Source organism: Oncorhynchus clarkii, chromosome 16, assembly GCF_045791955.1.
Source record: "Oncorhynchus clarkii lewisi isolate Uvic-CL-2024 chromosome 16, UVic_Ocla_1.0, whole genome shotgun sequence".
Lineage (NCBI taxonomy): Eukaryota > Metazoa > Chordata > Actinopteri > Salmoniformes > Salmonidae > Oncorhynchus > Oncorhynchus clarkii.
The window spans coordinates 25,005,065-25,028,146 of record NC_092162.1 but is presented as its reverse complement, the minus strand read 5'-3'; the positions used below and the strand labels follow the sequence as shown (position 1 = coordinate 25,028,146).

The 23,082-nt window shown below is 40.2% G+C and overlaps 1 protein-coding gene across 1 annotated transcript in view; it reads left to right on the top strand.

Moving 5' to 3' along the window:
* LOC139367536 (potassium inwardly rectifying channel subfamily J member 19b) overlaps nucleotides 1–19,413 on the top strand; it is a 41,892-nt gene extending 22,479 nt beyond the window's left edge. The window contains exons 2-3 of the mRNA XM_071105781.1: nucleotides 17,717–17,933; nucleotides 18,692–19,413. Coding sequence (XP_070961882.1) covers nucleotides 17,717–17,933; nucleotides 18,692–19,413 — 939 coding nt within the window. The remainder of the gene's footprint in view (nucleotides 1–17,716; nucleotides 17,934–18,691) is intronic.
* Nucleotides 19,414–23,082: the final 3,669 nt, after the last annotated feature.

Here is a 23,082-nt window from a genome sequence, read left to right as displayed (position 1 = left end):
GTTTCCTAAGAGTTGGCCTTCTTTTTGAGCCAGTAAAGGGGGCTTTACTATTCTTAGGAGGCGGAATGACTTTTGCTTCCCTCCCGCCTGAAGGCACAACATTTCTAATAGGCTTAAATTGAAGATATGGCAAGTAGGAGTGGCAAAATGGTCCTCAATTATCCTCAGTAATTTTTCATTCAAGTTGTTAGACCCCGGTGGCTTGTCATTGTTGATAGACAACGATCATTTTTTCACCTCTTCCACACTCACTTTAAGGAATTCAAAATGACAATACTTGTCTTTCATAATTCAATCAGTTATACTTGGATGTGTAGTGTCAACATTTGTTGCTGGCATGTCATGCCTAAGTTTGCTAAAGTAATTGGCAATATAATTGGGTTTTGTGATTAATGAGACATCTGATTCAATGAATGATAGAGCTGAGTTTGCTTTTTTGTTCAAAATTTCATTTAAGGTGCTCCAGAGCTTTTTAATATCATTCTTTATATCATTTATCTTTGTTTCATAGTATAATTTATTCTTCTCTTTATTCAGTTTAGTCACATGATTTCTCAATTTGCAGTATGTTTGCCAATCGGTTGTACAGACAGATAAAACATTTTTTTCAATTCAATTCATCATCAATCCACAGGGATTTAACAGTTTTTACAGTCTTTGTAACTGGAATAAACAATTTCATAAATGTGTCAAGTGCAGCTTCTGGTTGCTTCTAATTACACACCACAGACCAACAAATATTCTTTACATCAACAACGCAGGAATCACCACAAAACTTATTTTATGACCTCTTATACACTATATTAGGCCCAGCCCTTAGAACTTTGGTTTTCCTAGATATGGTTACTATATTGTGATCACTACATCCAATGGATCTGAAGACTGCTTTCAAGCAAATTTCTGCAGCATTAGTAAAGGTGTGATCAATACATGTTGATGATTTCATTTCTGTGCTGTTTGTAACTACCCTGGTAAATAACCTGAACCGGGTTGCAGACACTGGTTACAGTTTTAAACTTTTTCTTGAGTGGGCAGGTTGATGAAAGCCAGTCAATATTTAAATCACCCAGAAAATCAGTGGTGGAAAAAGTACCCATTACATTACTACTTGAGTAAAAGTCTGAAAGTATTTGGTTTAAAATATACTTAAGTATCAAAAGTAAAGTATAATAATTTCCAATTCCTTATATTAAGCAAACCATACGGCACCATTTTCTTGTTTTTTAAATTCACGTATAGCCAGGGGCGCACTCCAATACTCAGACATCGTTTACAAACAAAAGCATGTGTTTAGTGAGTCCGCCAGATCAGAGGCTGTAGGGAAGACCATGGATTTTCTCTTGATAAGTGTGTGAATTAGACAATTGTCCTGTTCTGCTAAGCATTCAAAATGTAACAAGTACTTTGGGTGTCAGGGAAAATGTATGGAGTAAAAAGTGCACAATGTTCTTTAGGAATGTAGTGAAGTAAAAATAAAAGTTGTCAAATATAAAAAATATTAAAGTACAGATACCCCAAAAACGACTTAAGTAGTACTTTCAAGTATTTTTTACTTAAGTACATTATACCACTGCAGAAAATATACCTCTCTTGTTGATATCACATACAGTGCCTTGCGAAAGTATTCGGCCCCCTTGAACTTTGCGACCTTTTGCCACATTTCAGGCTTCAAACATAAAGATATAAAACTGTATTTTTTTGTGAAGAATCAACAACAAGTGGGACACAATCATGAAGTGGAACGACATTTATTGGATATTTCAAACTTTTTTAACAAATCAAAAACTGAAAAATTGAGAAATTCACCTTTCAGCAGGACAATAACACAAGGCCAAATATACACTGGAGTTGCTTACAAAGAAGACTGTGAATGTTTCTGTTTTGACTTAAATCTGCTTGAAAATCTATGGCAAGACTTGAAAATTGCTGTCTAGCCATGATCCCCAACATCTTGACGAAGTTTGAAGAATTATGAAAAGAATAATGAGCTAATATTGCACAATCCAGGTGTATAAAGCTTTTAGAGACTTACATGTATTGACTCAGGTAGCTGAATATCTAGATAGTTTAGTTATTTAATTTATATTAATCTTTAAAAAAAAAAAATATATATATATATATATATATATAATTCTTCCACTTTGACATTACAGAGTATTTTAAATTAAGTCCATTTTAATCCCATGTTGTAACACAATAAATGGGAAGAAATCCAAAAGGTATGAATACTTTTGCAAGGCACTGTAAACCCTCAGCATTGTGGGTAAATAGGTGGATAAACACTAATGCAAAAACACTATGTTCATAGTTCCTATTCACATGTGCCCCGATTCCAACCTGAGTTAAGCTTTTGTAAATGGAATGGAATTCCCTTTTTATGCACTTTTCTCTCTATGCGTATTCTAACCTTGATCTTAAGCATGAGAACCATGACACTTTTTTTTGTGCGCCAGGACCATTCACAGTTGAGCTCACTCAGTTTAGCTCAGGGCTGATTGGCTATTATTATTGTTTTTTTATCAAGGGAGTCTAAATGCTTGCAGGCTTTCCTGGCGTTCAATACTACGGGCGGCAACAATGTCATACTCTTTTGGACCAGACAGCATCAGATAGATGGCCAACACATACAGAGACAGAGGGGCACTGTTTCATTCGCTCTGAGATACATTCACCCGCTTGCGAATTTAATGAAAATTATGAAACACAGAGAGACGAAAGATACATTATTTTATGGGTTTTTTTCTTGGCCAATTTTTGTGGGACGCCTGGCTTCCCTTGGCATCCATGAATACATACCACTGGTGAACTATCATATATGTCACTGATCTGCTATACTGATGGAATCACTTCTCGATGTGCGAACTGCCATTTCATATATTATTATTGCATTTTTTACTTTTACCCCTTTTTCTCCCCAATTTCATGATATCCAATTGGTAGTTACGGTCTTGTCCCATCGCTACAACTCCCCTAAGGACTCAGGGGAGGTGAAGGTCGCGAGCCATGTGTCCTCCGAAACACAATCCAGCCAAGCAACACTGCTTCTTGACACACTGCTCACTTAACCCGGAAGCCAGCCGCACCAATGTGTCAGAGGAAACACTGTCCAGCTGGTGACCGAGGCAGCTTGCAGGCGCCCGGCCCGCCACAAGGGGTCGCTAGAGTGCGATGGGACAAGGAAATCCCGGCCAGCCAAACCCTCCACTGACTGAGACGACGCTGGGCTAATTGTGCGCCGCCTGATGGGTCTCCCGGTCACGACCGGCTGTGACACAGCCTGGGATCGAACCCTGGTCTGTAGTGTAAACAATCGTGAACCGAGAACGGTCATTTCTGTCAACGATCTGCTGTGTCTGACTCAAAACACACCATATGGGGTCATCAAATAACCCCACTGTTTTCCAGTCAGCAGTATGGCGCTCAATGGGCCATATATCCCACGCCAACCCCCCGTAGTAACTGACTGGAGATCAGTGGCTACTGAAGATGGATGGTCATTGAGAAATCAGTCATATCGATCAACGGTTAAAACAAACTCATTGTACTCTATTGTATTGATGCCATAATGGAGTAAGAACAGTTTTTCCTGAACCTTTCTTTGGAAAAGGCATAACTGCCATTGCTCTGGATTGCTGACTGTTGAAAGAAAAACACGACTCCTAAAATGTCATTACCTAATAATGGATCAAAAGGCTACGTCTATAGTAGCCTACTTAGACATTTAGAAGAGAATCTGGGATAGAAGTATACAGTATACAAGGAAATTAGGTAACACTCTACTATTGGGGGTACCACCTTTATGAAAATAGTCACGACACAATTGTGTTATGAAGCTTGTTACGAATTATACTGCAACATACATGTAAGTGTCATGACTAATGACTGGTTTCAAACAGGTGTTCCCTCTCATGTACTTCAAGTACTTCACTCCAATATTTAGCTCCTCCCCTCAGGCAGGCGCTATATGGTCCCTATGTGTAAGCCAGACAGGTATAAGCTCTAGTTCATTCCCATTTCCATCAAATACATAAACAGAAGTAAGTATAGCTGAACTGTGTTTGTACGCCACTGACAGAATAAGGGAATGGGCAATGTATTATGTATGTGGCTGTATGAGAAGTGTACAATGTGTAAGGTATGTATTATGTTGAATGTGTACAGTGTCTATTTTGTATACTGCAGTACTATGTGTTTAAGACAATTTTCCCCTTGGGCACATTAAAGTTAATCCTATAGTATGTTATTGGAGAGGACACAATACCTGCAACAACTGCTGTGGCAACTCAGCCTTGATGAAGTGTTTGGAACTTGTGCACTCAACACAGATTCTCTCACAGATTCTGTCTTGTTACTGGACTGGACAATGTTGGTAGTGATTAATGTTTAAGGCCAAAAGGGGAATAGTAGTTCTATATTGTATAAGGAGAGCAATAGTAGCCCTTGCTTGGGAATAGTATCATCGTCAACGATGTAGTGGTAAAAAAAAAGGTATACAGTGGCTTGCAAAAGTATTCATACCCCTTGGATTTCCTCACATTTTATTGTGTTACAAAGTGGGATTCAAATGGATTGAATTGCAATTTTTTGTCAACAATCTACTCAATATAGTCTGTAATACTGTATCATACTGGAAGAAAAATTCTAACATTTTTAAAAGATTCATACAAATTAGATAACTAAAATATATATATATATATATATATATATATATATATATATATATATATATATATATATATATATACATATATATATATGTCAAAAGCTGTGCTGTGCTTGTTAAATGTCCTTCCCTAAAAGCATGCTCAAAGTCTGTTGTCAATTTGTTTAGTGTAAAATTGCATTGTATCTGGTCAAACACAATTTTTCCCAAAAGTTTCAAAAGAGTTGGCCTTCTTTTTGAGCCAGTAAAGGGGGCTTTACTATTCTTAGGAGGCGGAATGACTTTTGCTTCCCTCCCGCCTGAAGGCACAACATTTCTAATAGGCTTAAATTGAAGATATGGCAAGTAGGAGTGGCAAAATGGTCCTCAATTATCCTCAGTAATTTTTCATTCAAGTTGTTAGACCCCGGTGGCTTGTCATTGTTGATAGACAACGATCATTTTTTCACCTCTTCCACACTCACTTTAAGGAATTCAAAATGACAATACTTGTCTTTCATAATTCAATCAGTTATACTTGGATGTGTAGTGTCAACATTTGTTGCTGGCATGTCATGCCTAAGTTTGCTAAAGTAATTGGCAATATAATTGGGTTTTGTGATTAATGAGACATCTGATTCAATGAATGATAGAGCTGAGTTTGCTTTTTTGTTCAAAATTTCATTTAAGGTGCTCCAGAGCTTTTTAATATCATTCTTTATATCATTTATCTTTGTTTCATAGTATAATTTATTCTTCTCTTTATTCAGTTTAGTCACATGATTTCTCAATTTGCAGTATGTTTGCCAATCGGTTGTACAGACAGATAAAACATTTTTTTCAATTCAATTCATCATCAATCCACAGGGATTTAACAGTTTTTACAGTCTTTGTAACTGGAATAAACAATTTCATAAATGTGTCAAGTGCAGCTTCTGGTTGCTTCTAATTACACACCACAGACCAACAAATATTCTTTACATCAACAACGCAGGAATCACCACAAAACTTATTTTATGACCTCTTATACACTATATTAGGCCCAGCCCTTAGAACTTTGGTTTTCCTAGATATGGTTACTATATTGTGATCACTACATCCAATGGATCTGAAGACTGCTTTCAAGCAAATTTCTGCAGCATTAGTAAAGGTGTGATCAATACATGTTGATGATTTCATTTCTGTGCTGTTTGTAACTACCCTGGTAAATAACCTGAACCGGGTTGCAGACACTGGTTACAGTTTTAAACTTTTTCTTGAGTGGGCAGGTTGATGAAAGCCAGTCAATATTTAAATCACCCAGAAAATCAGTGGTGGAAAAAGTACCCATTACATTACTACTTGAGTAAAAGTCTGAAAGTATTTGGTTTAAAATATACTTAAGTATCAAAAGTAAAGTATAATAATTTCCAATTCCTTATATTAAGCAAACCATACGGCACCATTTTCTTGTTTTTTAAATTCACGTATAGCCAGGGGCGCACTCCAATACTCAGACATCGTTTACAAACAAAAGCATGTGTTTAGTGAGTCCGCCAGATCAGAGGCTGTAGGGAAGACCATGGATTTTCTCTTGATAAGTGTGTGAATTAGACAATTGTCCTGTTCTGCTAAGCATTCAAAATGTAACAAGTACTTTGGGTGTCAGGGAAAATGTATGGAGTAAAAAGTGCACAATGTTCTTTAGGAATGTAGTGAAGTAAAAATAAAAGTTGTCAAATATAAAAAATATTAAAGTACAGATACCCCAAAAACGACTTAAGTAGTACTTTCAAGTATTTTTTACTTAAGTACATTATACCACTGCAGAAAATATACCTCTCTTGTTGATATCACATACAGTGCCTTGCGAAAGTATTCGGCCCCCTTGAACTTTGCGACCTTTTGCCACATTTCAGGCTTCAAACATAAAGATATAAAACTGTATTTTTTTGTGAAGAATCAACAACAAGTGGGACACAATCATGAAGTGGAACGACATTTATTGGATATTTCAAACTTTTTTAACAAATCAAAAACTGAAAAATTGGGCGTGCAAAATTATTCAGCCCCTTTACTTTCAGTGCAGCAAACTCTCTCCAGAAGTTCAGTGAGGATCTCTGAATGATCCAATGTTGACCTAAATGACTAATGATGATAAATACAATCCACCTGTGTGTAATCAAGTCTCCGTATAAATGCACCTGCACTGTGATAGTCTCAGAGGTCCGTTAAAAGCGCAGAGAGCATCATGAAGAACAAGGAACACACCAGGCAGGTCCGAGATACTGTTGTGAAGAACTTTAAAGCCGGATTTGGATACAAAAAGATTTCCCAAGCTTTAAACATCCCAAGGAGCACTGTGCAAGCGATAATATTGAAATGGAAGGAGTATCAGACCACTGCAAATCTACCAAGACCTGGCCGTCCCTCTAAACTTTCAGCTCATACAAGGAGAAGACTGATCAGAGATGCAGCCAAGAGGCCCATGATCACTCTGGATGAACTGCAGAGATCTACAGCTGAGGTGGGAGACTCTGTCCATAGGACAACAATCAGTCGTATATTGCACAAATCTGGCCTTTATGGAAGAGTGGCAAAAAGAAAGCCATTTCTTAAAGATATCCATAAAAAGTGTCGTTTAAAGTTTGCCACAAGCCACCTGGGAGACACACCAAACATGTGGAAGGTGCTCTGGTCAGATGAAACCAAAATTGAACATTTTGGCAACAATGCAAAACGTTATGTTTGGCGTAAAAGCAACACAGCTGAACACACCATCCCCACTGTCAAACATGGTGGTGGCAGCATCATGGTTTGGGCCTGCTTTTCTTCAGCAGGGACAGGGAAGATGGTTAAAATTGATGGGAAGATGGATGGAGCCAAATACAGGACCATTCTGGAAGAAAACCTGATGGAGTCTGCAAAAGACCTGAGACTGGGACGGAGATTTGTCTTCCAACAAGACAATGATCCAAAACATAAAGCAAAATCTACAATGGAATGGTTCAAAAATAAACATATCCAGGTGTTAGAATGGCCAAGTCAAAGTCCAGACCTGAATCCAATCGAGAATCTGTGGAAAGAACTGAAAACTGCTGTTCACAAATGCTCTCCATCCAACCTCACTGAGCTCGAGCTGTTTTGCAAGGAGGAATGGGAAAAAATGTCAGTCTCTCGATGTGCAAAACTGATAGAGACATACCCCAAGCGACTTACAGCTGTAATCGCAGCAAAAGGTGGCGCTACAAAGTATTAACTTAAGGGGGCTGAATAATTTTGCACGCCCAATTTTTTTGTTTTGATTTGTTAAAAAAGTTTGAAATATCCAATAAATGTCGTTCCACTTCATGATTGTGTCCCACTTGTTGTTGATTCTTCACAAAAAAATACAGTTTTATATCTTTATGTTTGAAGCCTGAAATGTGGCAAAAGGTCGCAAAGTTCAAGGGGGCCGAATACTTTCGCAAGGCACTGTACATTATCAAACATTTCACACATATTATCCAGATACTGACTGTTAGCACTTGGTGGTCTATAGCAGCTTCCCACAAGAATGGGCTTTAGGTGAGCCATATTACCTCAACAGTATTTAACATGAACTCCTCTCTAAGCTTTACAGGAATGTGGTCCTGAATGTAAACAATAACACCTCCACCAATGGGATTTCTGTATTTTCTGTAGATGTTATAACCATGTATTGCTAACACTGTATCATCAAAGGTATTATCTAAGTAGGTTTCAGAGATAGTCAGAATATGAATGTCATCTGATGCTAGCAAGTTATTAATTTCATTAACCTTGTTTCTTAAGCTACGTATGTTAACGTGTGCTATTTTTAGATTTTTTTCTGGGATGCTTGATTGTTTACATTGCTTTACTGGGAAGATTATCAGAAGTAGACATTCTCATGTTATTTATGTCATTGCAGGGTGAGCTGCACACAGTGGACTTCCTACTAGAGCACACCGCCTTAGTGCAAACAGTATAACTCTGGTTCATAGGCACATGATTACAGCAAACAATAGCCGTAGGATCAGCAGAGGCATTCAGGGCAGTTAGAGGGACATACATTAGGTTACTTAAATTGTGTCTACCAACGCCTCTGGTATAATGTACAATTGCTGAAGCATTATGACAACTTAGCGACACAATGGTAGGGATTAGCTGGGCTTGGGTCATTGATAAATCATTGTCTCAATGCAGCCTCACAATGCGGTGAAAGCATCCAGGAACCCAAATTATTCAGGTGGATCTCAACCTCCTTAAAAAACACATTTCGTTTCTAAAAGGTATCGAAATTGCCAACAAAAGTTACACCCATTGAGCTTAAATAATCACGTAGCCAGAGTCCTACTAATGTGTTCAATGCCACAATTCAGAGAGTGCACAGGGCCAGATATGATGGGTCTTTTATTAGTGTCTAGCAGAGAATCAATCAGCTCTTCATAATGTCATTAAAACCCACAAGGACTACGATAGAATCGGTTTCCATAACCTGGCATAGAACATTCAGGAGCAGCTTAGTAATGTAATTTACTCAAGCTCCAGGATAAGACATTGTTTTTGCACCAGAAACAGTCACATTTCCTACCACGGAGCTGCCCAAAATCACGGCTTGCGAGAAGGACAAGGAAATCCGCCCACTCCCAAGCTTCACAGGATGGGTATGCTTGACATCGGCAAACACTGGGAAGTTTTTCAGGATAAAAATAAATGTGCTGGAACTAAGCACAGGCAAAATCTTAGAGGAAAACCTGCTTCAGTCTGCTTTCCAACAGACACTGGGAGAGAAATTCACCTTTCAGCAGGACAATAACACAAGGCCAAATATACACTGGAGTTGCTTACAAAGAAGACTGTGAATGTTTCTGTTTTGACTTAAATCTGCTTGAAAATCTATGGCAAGACTTGAAAATTGCTGTCTAGCCATGATCCCCAACATCTTGACGAAGTTTGAAGAATTATGAAAAGAATAATGAGCTAATATTGCACAATCCAGGTGTATAAAGCTTTTAGAGACTTACATGTATTGACTCAGGTAGCTGAATATCTAGATAGTTTAGTTATTTAATTTATATTAATCTTTAAAAAAAAAATATATATATATATATATATATATAATTCTTCCACTTTGACATTACAGAGTATTTTAAATTAAGTCCATTTTAATCCCATGTTGTAACACAATAAATGGGAAGAAATCCAAAAGGTATGAATACTTTTGCAAGGCACTGTAAACCCTCAGCATTGTGGGTAAATAGGTGGATAAACACTAATGCAAAAACACTATGTTCATAGTTCCTATTCACATGTGCCCCGATTCCAACCTGAGTGAAGCTTTTGTAAATGGAATGGAATTCCCTTTTTATGCACTTTTCTCTCTATGCGTATTCTAACCTTGATCTTAAGCATGAGAATAGCGTGCTATTCACCTGCTGTTCATTTTGGGCCTGATTCCAATTGAGGAAATTTCGACTTTCCTACACACTTTTCAGTTGTTGGTATTCAGACTTACCTTATGAAGGTGCGTAACGGGCTTTGCAGGTGTGGCTACCTTGCGTGCTCTGAATACATTTCATTCAACTGCTGAAAACCCTCCCAATTGCTGGCCAACAGATTTTCTTGTGGAGTTTTCATTCAATGCGTTTTTCAGTACATTTATCTTAAGGCCTCCCTTTAAATATGGTGTACCTTTTAATTAGGATTTTTTTCGACAGACTCAATCGAATACATCAAGAGATCAGGTTTAGAATATAGATATCAATGAAAAAAACCCATCTACGCATATTTGTCTCCATTTCAGCATCAACTGGTAGATAAAAAAAATACTCTGCTCTTGTAGATTGTTTGGGATAGGAAAGTATGTACTGAATGAATAAAAAAAAACTTACCATGAATCCTATTGACGCAGCCATATAATATATATGGCAACATGGCAACCATAAAGTGTGAGAAAATCAAGAAGACTGTGTGGATCGTAAGTCATAAGAGGACTTGGATATTTTCGCTCTGACACACACACACGCACATCACCATGTACTTTCACCTCTCTTGTATTTGACATGCATGATTTGCCTGGCACTTTTAGGCTATGAAACAAATTGGATAGCCTGACAGGAAAGATACAATTATATACTGGTGCATAAAGTCTCAGACACCCCAGTACATATTGAAATGGATACTAGTCATTGACTTTTAATGAATGGTCCTGGAGCTTTAATTACATTTTGAATAAATCCAAATCTTTGAAGTATCTTCATATACTTTAGGATAGAATGAATCCTATGATTCTGTGGTGCAGAGGCGAGTGACTAACTCTCTCTAGCACAAAAACATTACATTTGGTAAGTACAGTATATAGTAGCACTTATGAGACGGCTTGATCCCTGTCATACAAACAGGGAGTAGTACTACAGTACACGCACCTCTCATGATGGAAATGTCTCTTTGAATCATTTAAAAAATCACCATGAAAAAAAATCTATCCTCCCTTCCCTGAAGCTTCCTGACTTTGTAGGATTGATGAAAGCAGTAGGCTGGAACCTTTGCTTTCTCTTGTCCTGTCACATACAGATCAGTGATTACTGAATGTATTCAAACAGTATTCAAGAAGAGTGTGAGACAATGAAAGATAGGAGAAAGAAAGATTGACAGTTGGGAAAAACTTGTGTATGTTTATTTTTTTGCAGTACTGGTCGACTTGAGAAGCCATGGTCAGTCGATCAATAATATACAGTGTATTCTGAAAGTATTCAGACCTCTTGAATTGTTCTACATTTTGTTACGTTACAGCCTTATTCTAAAATGTATTAAATATATTTTTTTCCTCATCAATCTACACACAATAACCCACAAGGACAATATAAAAACAGGTTTATAGAAATGTTTGCTAATTTGTTGAAAATAAAAAACAGAAATACCTTATTTACATAGATATTCAGACCCTTTGCTATGAGACTCAAAATTGAGCTAATGATTTATCCTGTTTCCATTGATCATCCTTGAGATGTTTCTACAACTTGATTGTAGTCCACTTGTGGTAAATTCAATTGATTGGACAATTGATTGGAAAGGCACACACCTGTCTACACCTGTCTATATAAGGTCCCACAGTTGACAGTGCATTTCAGAGAAAAAACCAAGCCATGAGGTCGAAGGAATAGTCTGTAGAGCTCCGAGACAGGATTGTGCCGATGCACAGATCTGAGAAGGGTACCAAAAAATGTCTGGTCCCCAAGAACACAGGGGCCTCCATCATTCTAAAATTGAAGAAGTTTGAAACCATCAAGACTATTCCTTGAGCTGTCTGCCCTCCCAAACTGAGCAATTGGGGAAGAAAATAAATAAAGGTTCAATTTAAAAATATATATATTAAAAAAGGGCCTTGGGAGGTGAACCAAAAACCCAATGGTCATTCTGACTGAGCTCCAGAGTTCCTCTGTGGAAATGGGAGAAACTTCCAGAAGGACAACCATCTCTGTAGCACTCCACTAATCATGCCTTTATGGTAGATGGGCCAGATGGAAGTCACTCCTCAGTAAAAGGCACATGACAGCCTGCTTGGAGTTTGTTAAAAGGCACCTAAAGGACTCTCAGACCATGAAAAACAAGATTCTCTGGTCTGATGAAACCAAGATTGAACTCTTTGGCCTGAATGCCAAGCATTACGTCTGGAGGAAACCTGGCACCACCCCTATCAGCATGGTGGTGGCAGCATCATGCTGTGGGGATGTTTTTCAGAGGCAGGGACCGGGAGACAAGTCAGGATCGAGGAAAAGATGAACGGAGCCAAATACAGAGAGATCCTTGATGAAAACCTGCTCCAGAGCCCTCAAGACCTCAGACTGGGGCGAAGGTTCACCTTCCAACAGGACAACAACCCTAAGCACACAGCCAATGCAGGAGGGGCTTCGGGACAAGTCTCTGAATGTCCTTGAGTGGCCCAGCCAGAGCCCGGACCTGAACCCGATCAAACATATCTGGCGAGATCTGAAAATAGCTGTGCAGCGACGCTCTCCATCCAATCTGACTGAGCTTGAGAGGACCTGCAGAGAAGAATGGGAGAAACTCCCTAAATACAGGCTGTAATCGCTGCCAAAGGTGCTTCAACAAAGTACTGAGTAAAGGGTCTGAATACCTATGTAAATGTGATATTTCAGTTTTTTAGTTTCAATAAATTTGCTAAATTTTGTACATATCAGAATCACCTGCTTACTGTTTTTATGCTTTCAAGTTGACTCAAACGCAGTTGGATTAAACCTTAGGATATGTTAACTTTTTTTTTAGATTTGTCTGAAGCATGGACTCTGTTTCAAGTTCTTGTCCAAGGCCACATTCATTTCCACCATGGCACTCAAGACAATATATTTTGAGTGGAGATCACGTACAATGTCAGCTTGCCACCACCTGTAAGATGCTTATACTCAATATCACAATATTATATTAATATCATAATATCTCAATAGGCACATCATCTACAGGGTGTAACGTGTGCACTGAGAGTCGGGAAGCAAGTTCAGGGAATTAGTATTTTAATAAATAAAAGAAACAATGAACATGTAACACAAACAACGCACCGACATGAAAACAGAGTCAATTACACCTGTGGAAAGAACCAAGGGGAGTGACAGATATAGGGAAGATAATCAAGGAGGTGATGGAGTCCAGGTGAGTGTCATGAGGTGCTGGTGTGCGAAATAATCAGCAGCCTGATGGCCTGGAGGCCGGAGAGGGTGTAAACGTGACAGAGGGGCTCAAATATACACAGATCACTACGTATCATCTCTGTGAGGTGCATTCAAACCCTGTTAAGACCATAAATGCACCATAAATGGTCACATTACAGAGAAGATATAGCAATCATTTTGTTCACTGTGGGTGAGCTGATCAACTGACAGCCATTAAAAAATGCCCCTCTGGTGTAGGGGAATGAAAAGCCATGGGAAGCATGACTGGGAATGTCGAAATAACTAAATATTGAATTGGATTCCCTGCTATGATAATGGCACAGGTATAATAGGGATCTGAGGGCCACAGCTGTCTGGTTTCCTCTCATCTTTTTAGTAGTTACATCCGGGAATCCTTGGAGGGAGATGTGTTGTGTGTGTTGGTTTTATAGCTGTGGTTCCCAACCAGGAGTACCGGGACCTCTGGGGGTACTTGATAAGACTCGTGAGACCGTAGGCCTACTGGTAAAATGCACATCAGAGGGTACTTCTGGGGTACTCCTGGCAGAGCAAAATTCAGTTGGTGGTAGAGTAACTGAAAAAGGTTGGGAACCACTGCTTTATAGGATGGATTTACTTTGAAGAGGGAAGACTTATGAAGAGTGTGGCTTTGCACACGTCTCCTTTCTGTCTTTCTCTTTTGTCTCTCACTTTTTGCCCACTCTCAATTAGGGCTGTGGTGGTCATGAGATTTCATCAGCCGAGCAAATAACTGCCAGTCTCATGGTAATTGACCGTTAATTAACAGAAACACATTTAGCATCTCCTGTCTTCTACACATACCCCACAAGCCACTGGTGGAGTTGCATTGGAAGGCATGAGCTCTGCTTAGTTTTTTTGCGCAGGCTGTACACACTTCATCAGTCACTCATGAACAATCTGACATGCACGTGATAGTGTCACACCCTGATCTGTTTCACCTGTCTTTGTGATTGTCTCCACCCCCCACCCCCTCCAGGTGTCAACCATCTTCACCATTATCCCTTGTGTATTTATACAGTCTCTCATTCACAATTTGACAAGCACTTGATAATGATTAGAATTTCCTGGCTGCATCCCCTTTGTGTGCCCCCTTTGTAATGCCCCCTAAAAAAATCCACCCCATCTGCGGACAGTGGCCGGTTGTGCCCTTGGGCTGAATATAATAACTATATTCCCTTCTCCCAGCTGCAAGCTCCAAAGCACCTCTCACTCAAATGGCTCTCCGTCACATGATCATACCTTTCTCACAGGCTACAAGGGAAGACAGACACATCTGTGACACAACTGGTTGGAACTGTCCACGTTTACTTTTCGTCAGCCAACAACATGATTAGGCCTAACAAACAGAAAAATCACTAGCCTATGTCAACCTACTGTCCCCCATAGTGCAAAAGTTGGCCTATTCTATTCTGTGTTAGAAATAAATATCCCGAACATAGTCTGGGACAGTTGTGGAATGGGATAAATCCCAAAGTAAAACAACATTTTTAAGCAATGAGGCTGACACAACAGATCAGAAAGTTTAGTTTAAAATGTTGATAAACTATTAGGCTATTTCTTCACGTTATAAGCGCAGCAATGAGCACATGGCAGGAAGCTATAAGCATGAATGTTCCATTTGCAGGTAAACACCATTCTCAAAAGTGACCGCAAATGTGATTATGCATGTAATGCTTTTATTATAAAGGTGCATTTTTATGGGGAAAATTATTTTCCCCAAACTTGAAACTCGCGTGCTGTGTATGTATGCCAATTAGGCTCTAAACCCGTTGTAAAGCTGATTAATTTGCTTACTGTTAAGAAGTTATTTGGTCACTTTAGTTGTGATACAAACCATATCGAAACATACAGGCCTATGGGCAAGGCTACACGAGATGTGCGGCTATGATTGGAAATGTGTTTCTTGCCTTACTGCACACAAGCTGGGCATCATTCACAGGTGATAATATATAATTCACAAGTGATAGGCTAATATTCTCACTCATCTATTCTTGATTTAATCTTGTCGTTACATACATATACTAAATAATTTATGTGTGAAATTTGTTTTGATTAAGAATGGACCATTGACATGCACCTGTTGGAATAGGGGCGGGGGGGAAAATACATGTCATCTATGGACTGAAATAGCAAATGGAGGATGCTTTTCCTGCTGTTCATTAAGCTATACTCCTGTTGTAAAGAGAAGAAATGTGCTTGTTATTAGGAAATTTGATAATTAAGTAGGCCTAGCCTATAGAAAGCTGATGGGATCCTCCTCTTTTTAATAGAGGCCGTCACTCCGTTTTCTCACACAATTGCATAGCCTATAGAAATGTTCATGAGCTTATGGGTTCTCATGAGGTGTTTGATTAGATTTTCCAACACATTTGCATTGATGTCACAGTGATTAGAGGAACAATAGAAAGCTGAGTACCAGGCAGTTAGCAATTTTTGTCGGCTACTAATCACCATCAGCAGCATCAGGGCTTGGAGAAGCCTACTTACCGTGACTAAATGGTCACATGGAATTTGACTGCACCCATGACTTGTTACTCCCAGTGTAGTGGTAATACAGTCACCGTAACAGCTCTACTCTCAATTCCACGTCACTCCTGATTTCTTTCTGTCTCTTTCTTATCTTATTCCCTTTTTCTTTCCTTCCCCTCTTGTCTCTCTAATGTTCTGTTTCTCATTGTTGTCTATTGCTCTCCCTTCTCTGTCTCACACCAATCCTTCTTTTTGACCTCTTGCTCTTCTGCTCCTCTCCCCTCTTCTCAACACACGCCTCTCCGGTATACTAGACTATTGGATCCCACTTTTAAATGGAATACAACAACTTATCAAGGCTTTATTGAGTGTTTATAAAGCATTTATAAGCAAGATCATATTACATAATGGGTTATGTAAAATGTCCTTACGTGTGATGCTTGATCAAATGTATAATTCTTTTACCACCCTTTATAGTCTAACTTAGGAGCTACACTAGAGCATCTAGTGTAGCTAGATGGGCTCCTGAGTGGCGCAGCGGTCTAAGGCACTGCATATCCGTGCAAGAGGCATCACTACAGTCTCTGGTTCGAATCCAGGCTGAAACACATCCGGCCATGATTGAAAAAATTATTTGTTCTGAACTGACTTGCCTAGTTAAATTGAAAAATATATATATATATTTACATTTTTTTTCATTTTTATTTTTTTTAACTTGCTACACTGGAAGTGTAACTTTTCACTCTCACAAAGCCGGCACGCTTATGCGTGGTGTCGTTGAAGAGAGTAGGAGCTGCAAACATTAGCAGGCCAGTTATTGACATGACATTTGCCTAGTACTTATTTGTGAAGCATATGCCTTATAAAAGGGTTTATGTGTTTAAAGTGGGTACGACCCTCGCATGTTGTTCAGGTTAAGTGCTCACCCCAGGACCATAACAGGAACATTGCCCGTAAACATGTAACTTGCACACTGCGTCCTCCAGTTGCTGTAGGACATTTTAATGATGCACCATAGGTGCCTGGCTCTAAAATGTGAAGATACTAGGGGAAGAAAACAGCTTCTCCAAGCCAAGGCGATGAGGGAACCGTGGGTACAGACTCCTTCCTGTGAAATGTCGCACCCTTCTGTCCCCAACAGCGCTGTGAATAAGAACCGCAGTCTGTTTCGCCATCTGTGGTCCTCCCGGCAGTCTCGTCAAATAGGCCAGGCTCTCCGTGCTAGAGCACGCTACCGGAGAGTTTGGGAGAACGATAGGAACCCAACGCTATAAGCCGAAAGTAAATGTGTCAGTTGTAAGCAGCACAATGGGTCGTGTAAAGTTATTTTAGGAAATCAATTGTCTTAATTTCCACAGTGATTATTTTTCAGGTTTCCAAAATAGTTATCTTCCTTCATGCAGCTTACAGAGCTGGTTTTAAGTCATTAGTAATTGCTACACTGAAGAGGAAATGGAGTAGGGGATCCGTCTTTATCTGATTCAGTCTTGCACTTTGAAAATTTGGGTTATAAGACACTCAGTCCAAAATGAACCACTTTCCCCTACCCCCTCTTCTAGACCCTTCTTTATACGATAGCTACTCATAGATCTGAAAGGATCTGTAAGGCATATACAGTAGTAGGGATTAAAATGGGTAACCGGGATCCCAGGGGCTGTCATTGTGACTCTTCAGACAATTACACATTTGATAGGTCTATGCACAATTCACTATGCGTCACTGTCACAGATATGAAGTCTGTCAACAGTTCAGAGGCATGAGGGAAAATGCTATAGTATCTTCTCCTGAAAATGATTGAATCCCTGTACAGTAGTACTGAGTTTCCACCATATCACAGTATTGCAGTATGCAGTTTCTTACACAACATCCCTCCTCTTACAGGCATACCATGTGCCACACACTTTTGTTTCCCCAGTCTCGTCAGACTCCGGAGGGGGAGTTCCTACCCCTGGACCAGTGTGAGCTAGACGTAGGATTTGGGACAGGGGCCGACCAGCTCTTCCTGGTGTCCCCTCTGACTATCTGCCACGAGATCAATCTCAAGAGTCCCTTCTTTGACCTGTCCCAGCGCTCGCTCATGAACGAGGAGTTTGAGATCGTGGTCATCCTGGAGGGCATCGTGGAAACCACTGGTAAAAGCAGACTTTCTTTCATTCAATCTGTTCTTTAAAGGGGCATTCTGGGATTGGTACATCCATTTCTGGACTTTTAAATTAAGGATATATAGCCATTGATGGAAGAATATACAGTAAATGCCTCATGGGTTTAGTTCAACTGCCTTACCCCATCTGAACCCAAAATATAAGCTTGTTTTCTCCATTGTTTGTAAACAAACACTTTATAGCTTCAAACCTCTATTTAAAATCTAACGATCATTTTGATCTAATGACTGGATGGTCATTCCTTGTATTCATACTTTAGCTCAATCTATGATTTTGAGAGTGGTTTCATTGTTTTTCAAATTGTCTCTTTAATTCATCTGTATAATGTATATTTTGTAGTCTTGTTTGTATTTTGTTTTAAAAACAATAAATCAATATTTCTATATTTCTCCATTCCTTTGAGGCGAAATACGAGGACTACCATTCCCAGTATAATCAAATCAAATATTTAAGAGAATATCACATTTATCTTTAAATATCAGATGATATTAGATGAATAATTATTAGATCAATTATTTTTTATCTCTGTCGTCGTTCTCCGACACTTCTCCCTCTTGCTCTATTTCTCTCTTCATCTTTCTCTCCCCTTGTCTCTGTGTACTTCTTTTTTCCTTGTCTTCTATGCACCTCTCATTCTCTTTAACCTCTGTTTTACTCCTTATCTTCCCATCTGTTCTCGGTTTTCCCCATCTACTCGTTCTCCCTCCCTCCTCTTCTCTTTGTCCCAGGTATGACGTGTCAGGCACGGACCTCCTACACAGAGGACGAGGTGTTGTGGGGCCACCGCTTCCTGCCCGTCATGTCCCTGGAGGAGGGCTTCTTCCGGGTTGACTACTCCCAGTTCCACAACACCTTCGAGGTCAACACTCCCCGTTACAGCATCAAGGAGCACGAGGAGAAGATCTCCCTGACTTCCCCCAACCCTCCACCAGGCGTCCCCACCTCCCCTCCCCTGGGGAATGGGGGCCAGAGCCGGGGCCGCAGGGAGAGGATGCTGTCAGTGGACTTTGCCGACCATGGAGAGGCTACCCAGGAACAAGCGATGGGGAGGCTGCCCAGCAAGTTACAGCATATGAGCTCTTACAAGGAGGACCACCGAACGAAGGTGAAGACTGGAGGAGCCCAGCCTGGGGACAAGGCCTCTAGCAGGGGTGACCAGGGGAGTCTGCCCCTGGCGGTCCAGCATCTGGTCTCCAGCTCCATCCCCGGGGGCTTTGGCCAGGGGAAGGTGGAGGAGAAGCTCCAGCTTAAGGCACTAGATGGGGGTCCAGGTATTGGAGACACTCTGACTCATTCAGTTGGGGAGCAGGAGAAGTGGAGACTTCCCCCTGCCCTGAGCCCCATCCCGGCCCCAAATCCGACCCCTGTCCAAATCCCTTTGCCAATAGGTGGGGGATGGCCGGAGGATAACCTGCCTGACAAACTGCGCCGAATGAACGCTGACCGCTGATATTGACCGTGGACCATTGACCGTGAAATTACTATTAATTACCGGAAACAAACAGATTCCCAAAAACTCTAAATAGATATAGAAAGCAATGCTTAATGGGTAACGCGGTTTTTAACAGGAAATTACACTACTGTGATGACTTTTGCCCGTTTATGGCTATTTTAACTGGTTGAATAAATGTTGATTCAATGTAATTTGACAACATATTGTGATGTGGAATCTTCGTGGAAAATACAGTGGATTTCAAAAAGTTATCAAATTTCTACCACAGGATTATGTCATCATGCTAACCACATTTCAACATAGACAAACCTTGTATAAAATACGTTGAATTTGTACCTTTAAAACAAAGTCAGATCTTTAACGTTATTTCCACTATCAGAAAAAAAAAACATATGCTAGGTAGCACGTCCTACTGGAGAATTGATCAATCTACAGCTACCTTTTGGTCTCCCATCTAGAGTTTTAACTATGCTCAGCTCTACCTAGCTAAGATATTTGTCACTGACTATTACCAATGTGCTATTGTGATTGAGAATGATTGTTGAGAGATCTCCACTTGAAAACTAAATAGATTCACTGTTGCTATCAAAGTCAATCCAAAGGGTAGGTTTAACAGAACAAATTAAATGCGACCATAATATATCACTCATATATCATCAATTATGGTATTTATTTAGGCTATATAGCATTTGCAACAGCTATTGTTTCAATTCAACCAAGAATTCAACTAAAATTAGACATTGCAATAGCCCTAGGTTTTCAAGCTCTCGTTGATTTCAAATGTATTGCTATTTAGTAACGTTGAATTGAGTTTGGTTGTCAAAGCATCCACATTTGAAGGAGATGTAAGTTTTAAAGAATAGGACTGAATCAAATCAAACTTTAAATGAACTTTAAATCAAGTTTGATTTGGTTTAGTCCTATTTAGGGCTGTGGTGGTCATGAAATGTTGTCAGCTAGTGACTGTCAAGCAAATAACTGCTGGTCTCACGGTAATTGACCGTTAATTAACATAAACACATTTAGCATCTATGATGCAGACCTTTGGAACATCTAAACTCAGCAAGAAAATAAAGGTCCTCTCACTTTCAAATGCATTTATTTTAACATGTGTAAATATTTGTACGAACATAACAAGATTCAACAACTTCCATTTAAATGAAAGTATTTTGCACTCAGCCTGTGACTCTTTTGGTCACTTTCTTTGTCTTGTTATCAACTGTAACATTATTATTATTATTATTATTACCAACATTTATGTGTACAATTCCAAACTTGAAAATGATCAACAACTGAGACATAAACTGAACAAGTTCCACAGACATGTGACTAACAGAAATGGAATAATGTGTCCCTGAACAAAGGTAAAAGTAACAGTCAATATCTGGTGTGGCCACCAGCTGCATTAAGTACTGCAGTGCATCTCCTCCTCATGGAGAGAGAGATGTTAACCCACTCTTCCACCAAGGCACCTGCAAGTGCTCGGACATGTCTTGGGGGAATGTCCCTAGCCCTCACCCTCCGATCCAACAGGTTCCAGGCGTGCTCAATGGGATTGAGATCCGGGCTCTTCGCTGGCCATGGCAGAACACTGACATTCCTGTCTTGCAGGAAATCACGCACAGAACGAGCAGTATGGCTGGTGGCATTGTCATGCAGGAGGGTCATGTCAGGATGAGCATGCAGGAAGGGTACCACATGAGGGAGGAGGATGTCTTCCCTGTAACGCACAGCATTGAGATTGCCTGCAATGACAACAAGCTCAGTCTGATTATGCTGTGACACACCGCCCCAGACCATGAAAGACCCTCCACCTCCAAATGGATCCCGCTCCAGAGTACAGGCCTCGGTGTAACGCTCATTCCTTCGACGATAAACGCGAATCCGACCATCACCCTTGTTGAGACAAAACCGTGACTCGTCAGTGAAGAGCACTTGTTGCCAGTCCAGTCTGGTCCAGCGACGGTGGGTTTGTGCCCATAGGCAACGTTGTTGCCGGTAACGTCTGGTGATGACCTCTCTCAGCCTATTGCGGACAGTCTGAGCACTGATGGAGGGATTGTGCGTTCCTGGTGTAATTCGGGCACTTGTTGTTGCCATCCTGTACCTGTCCCGCAGGTGTGATGTTCGGATGTACTGATCCTGTTCAGGTGTTGTTACACGTGGTCTGCCAATGCAGATAAGCAGGGACCCTGGGCATCTTTCTTTTGGTGTTTTTCAGAGTCAGTAGAAAGGCTTCTTTAACTGTGACCTTAATTGCCTACTGTCTGAAAGCTGTTTGTGTCTTAACGACCTTTCCACAGGTGCATGTTCATTAATTGTTTATGGTTCATTGAACAAGCATGGGAAACAGTGTTTAAACCCTTTACAATGAAGATCTGTGAAGTTATTTGGATTTTTAGGTATTATCTTTACATGTTTACATTGAGTTTACATGTAAAAAAAAAATTTTTTTTTTTTAAAGTCTAATAAATCCATGTAAAATTGCTTACACCATCACAATAAATCCATTATTTAAATTAGATAGGTCTAAAGAAACATGATATGTAGAAAGACATTTCAGAAGAACAGAATAGCAAACTCTCAGTTGTCCTTATGTTAGGCCCTGATCTGGCTATGCCTTATGGCTGGGGGCTACACTAGTTCATTTAGCAGACCAGATTTCCTTAGAATTCCGTGGCATTATTTTATATTATTTTATATTATGAAGAATACAATTGAACATAGCTGAATAAAATAGAAAGGATATTTTCTCCAAATGATTTAAGGGAGTGCGCACATGCGGCTATTCTGTGTAGAGCGGTTAACAAAGAAACAGGTACTCATTACATTTAGAGTTATTTATGTAACTTTAGTTGTGATACAAACAATGGTCTATATGTTTTGATTGTAATACATTATCGGGCTGCATGATGCTACTCTAATGATGATTGGAAAAAACTTGCATGGAAGGCATGAGCTCTGCTTTGTTTTTTTGCGCACGCTGTACACACTTCATCAGTCACTCATTCACAATATGACAAGCACTTGATAGTGTCACACCCTGATCTGCTTCACCTGTCTTTGTGATTGTCTCCACCCCCCTCCAGGTGTCACCCATCTTCCCCATTATCCCCTGTGTATTTATACCCGTGTTCTCTGTTTGTCTGTTGCCAGTTCGTCTTGTTTGTCAAGCCAACCAGCGTTTTTGTGTCAGATCCTGCTTTTCCCCAATCTCTCTTTTCTTGTCCTCCTGGTTTTTGACGCTTGCCTGTCTTGACCCTGTACCCACCCGTTTAACCACTCTGCCTGACCCTAAGCCTGCCTGCCGTCCTGTACCTTTGCCCCACCTCTGGATTACCGACCTCTGCCTGACCTGACCCTGAGCCTGCTGTACCTTTGCCCTGTTGCTGTAATAAACATTGTTACTTCGACACAGTCTGCATCTGGGTCTTACCTTGATACTTGATAGTACGAACTGGCCACGACTGACCCAGCAGACCCGGGCCAGGTGCTCAACGCCATCTCCACCCAGGGAGCCACCATCGGTATGCACGAGGAATTGCTTCGTGGCCTTGTCCAAACCTTCCTGGGAGCCTCGCATACCTCCAGAACACTTCAATGGAGAGCTGATCACCTGTTGGGTGTTCCTAGCTCAGTGTGCCCGCGTCTTCGAACTTCAGCCCT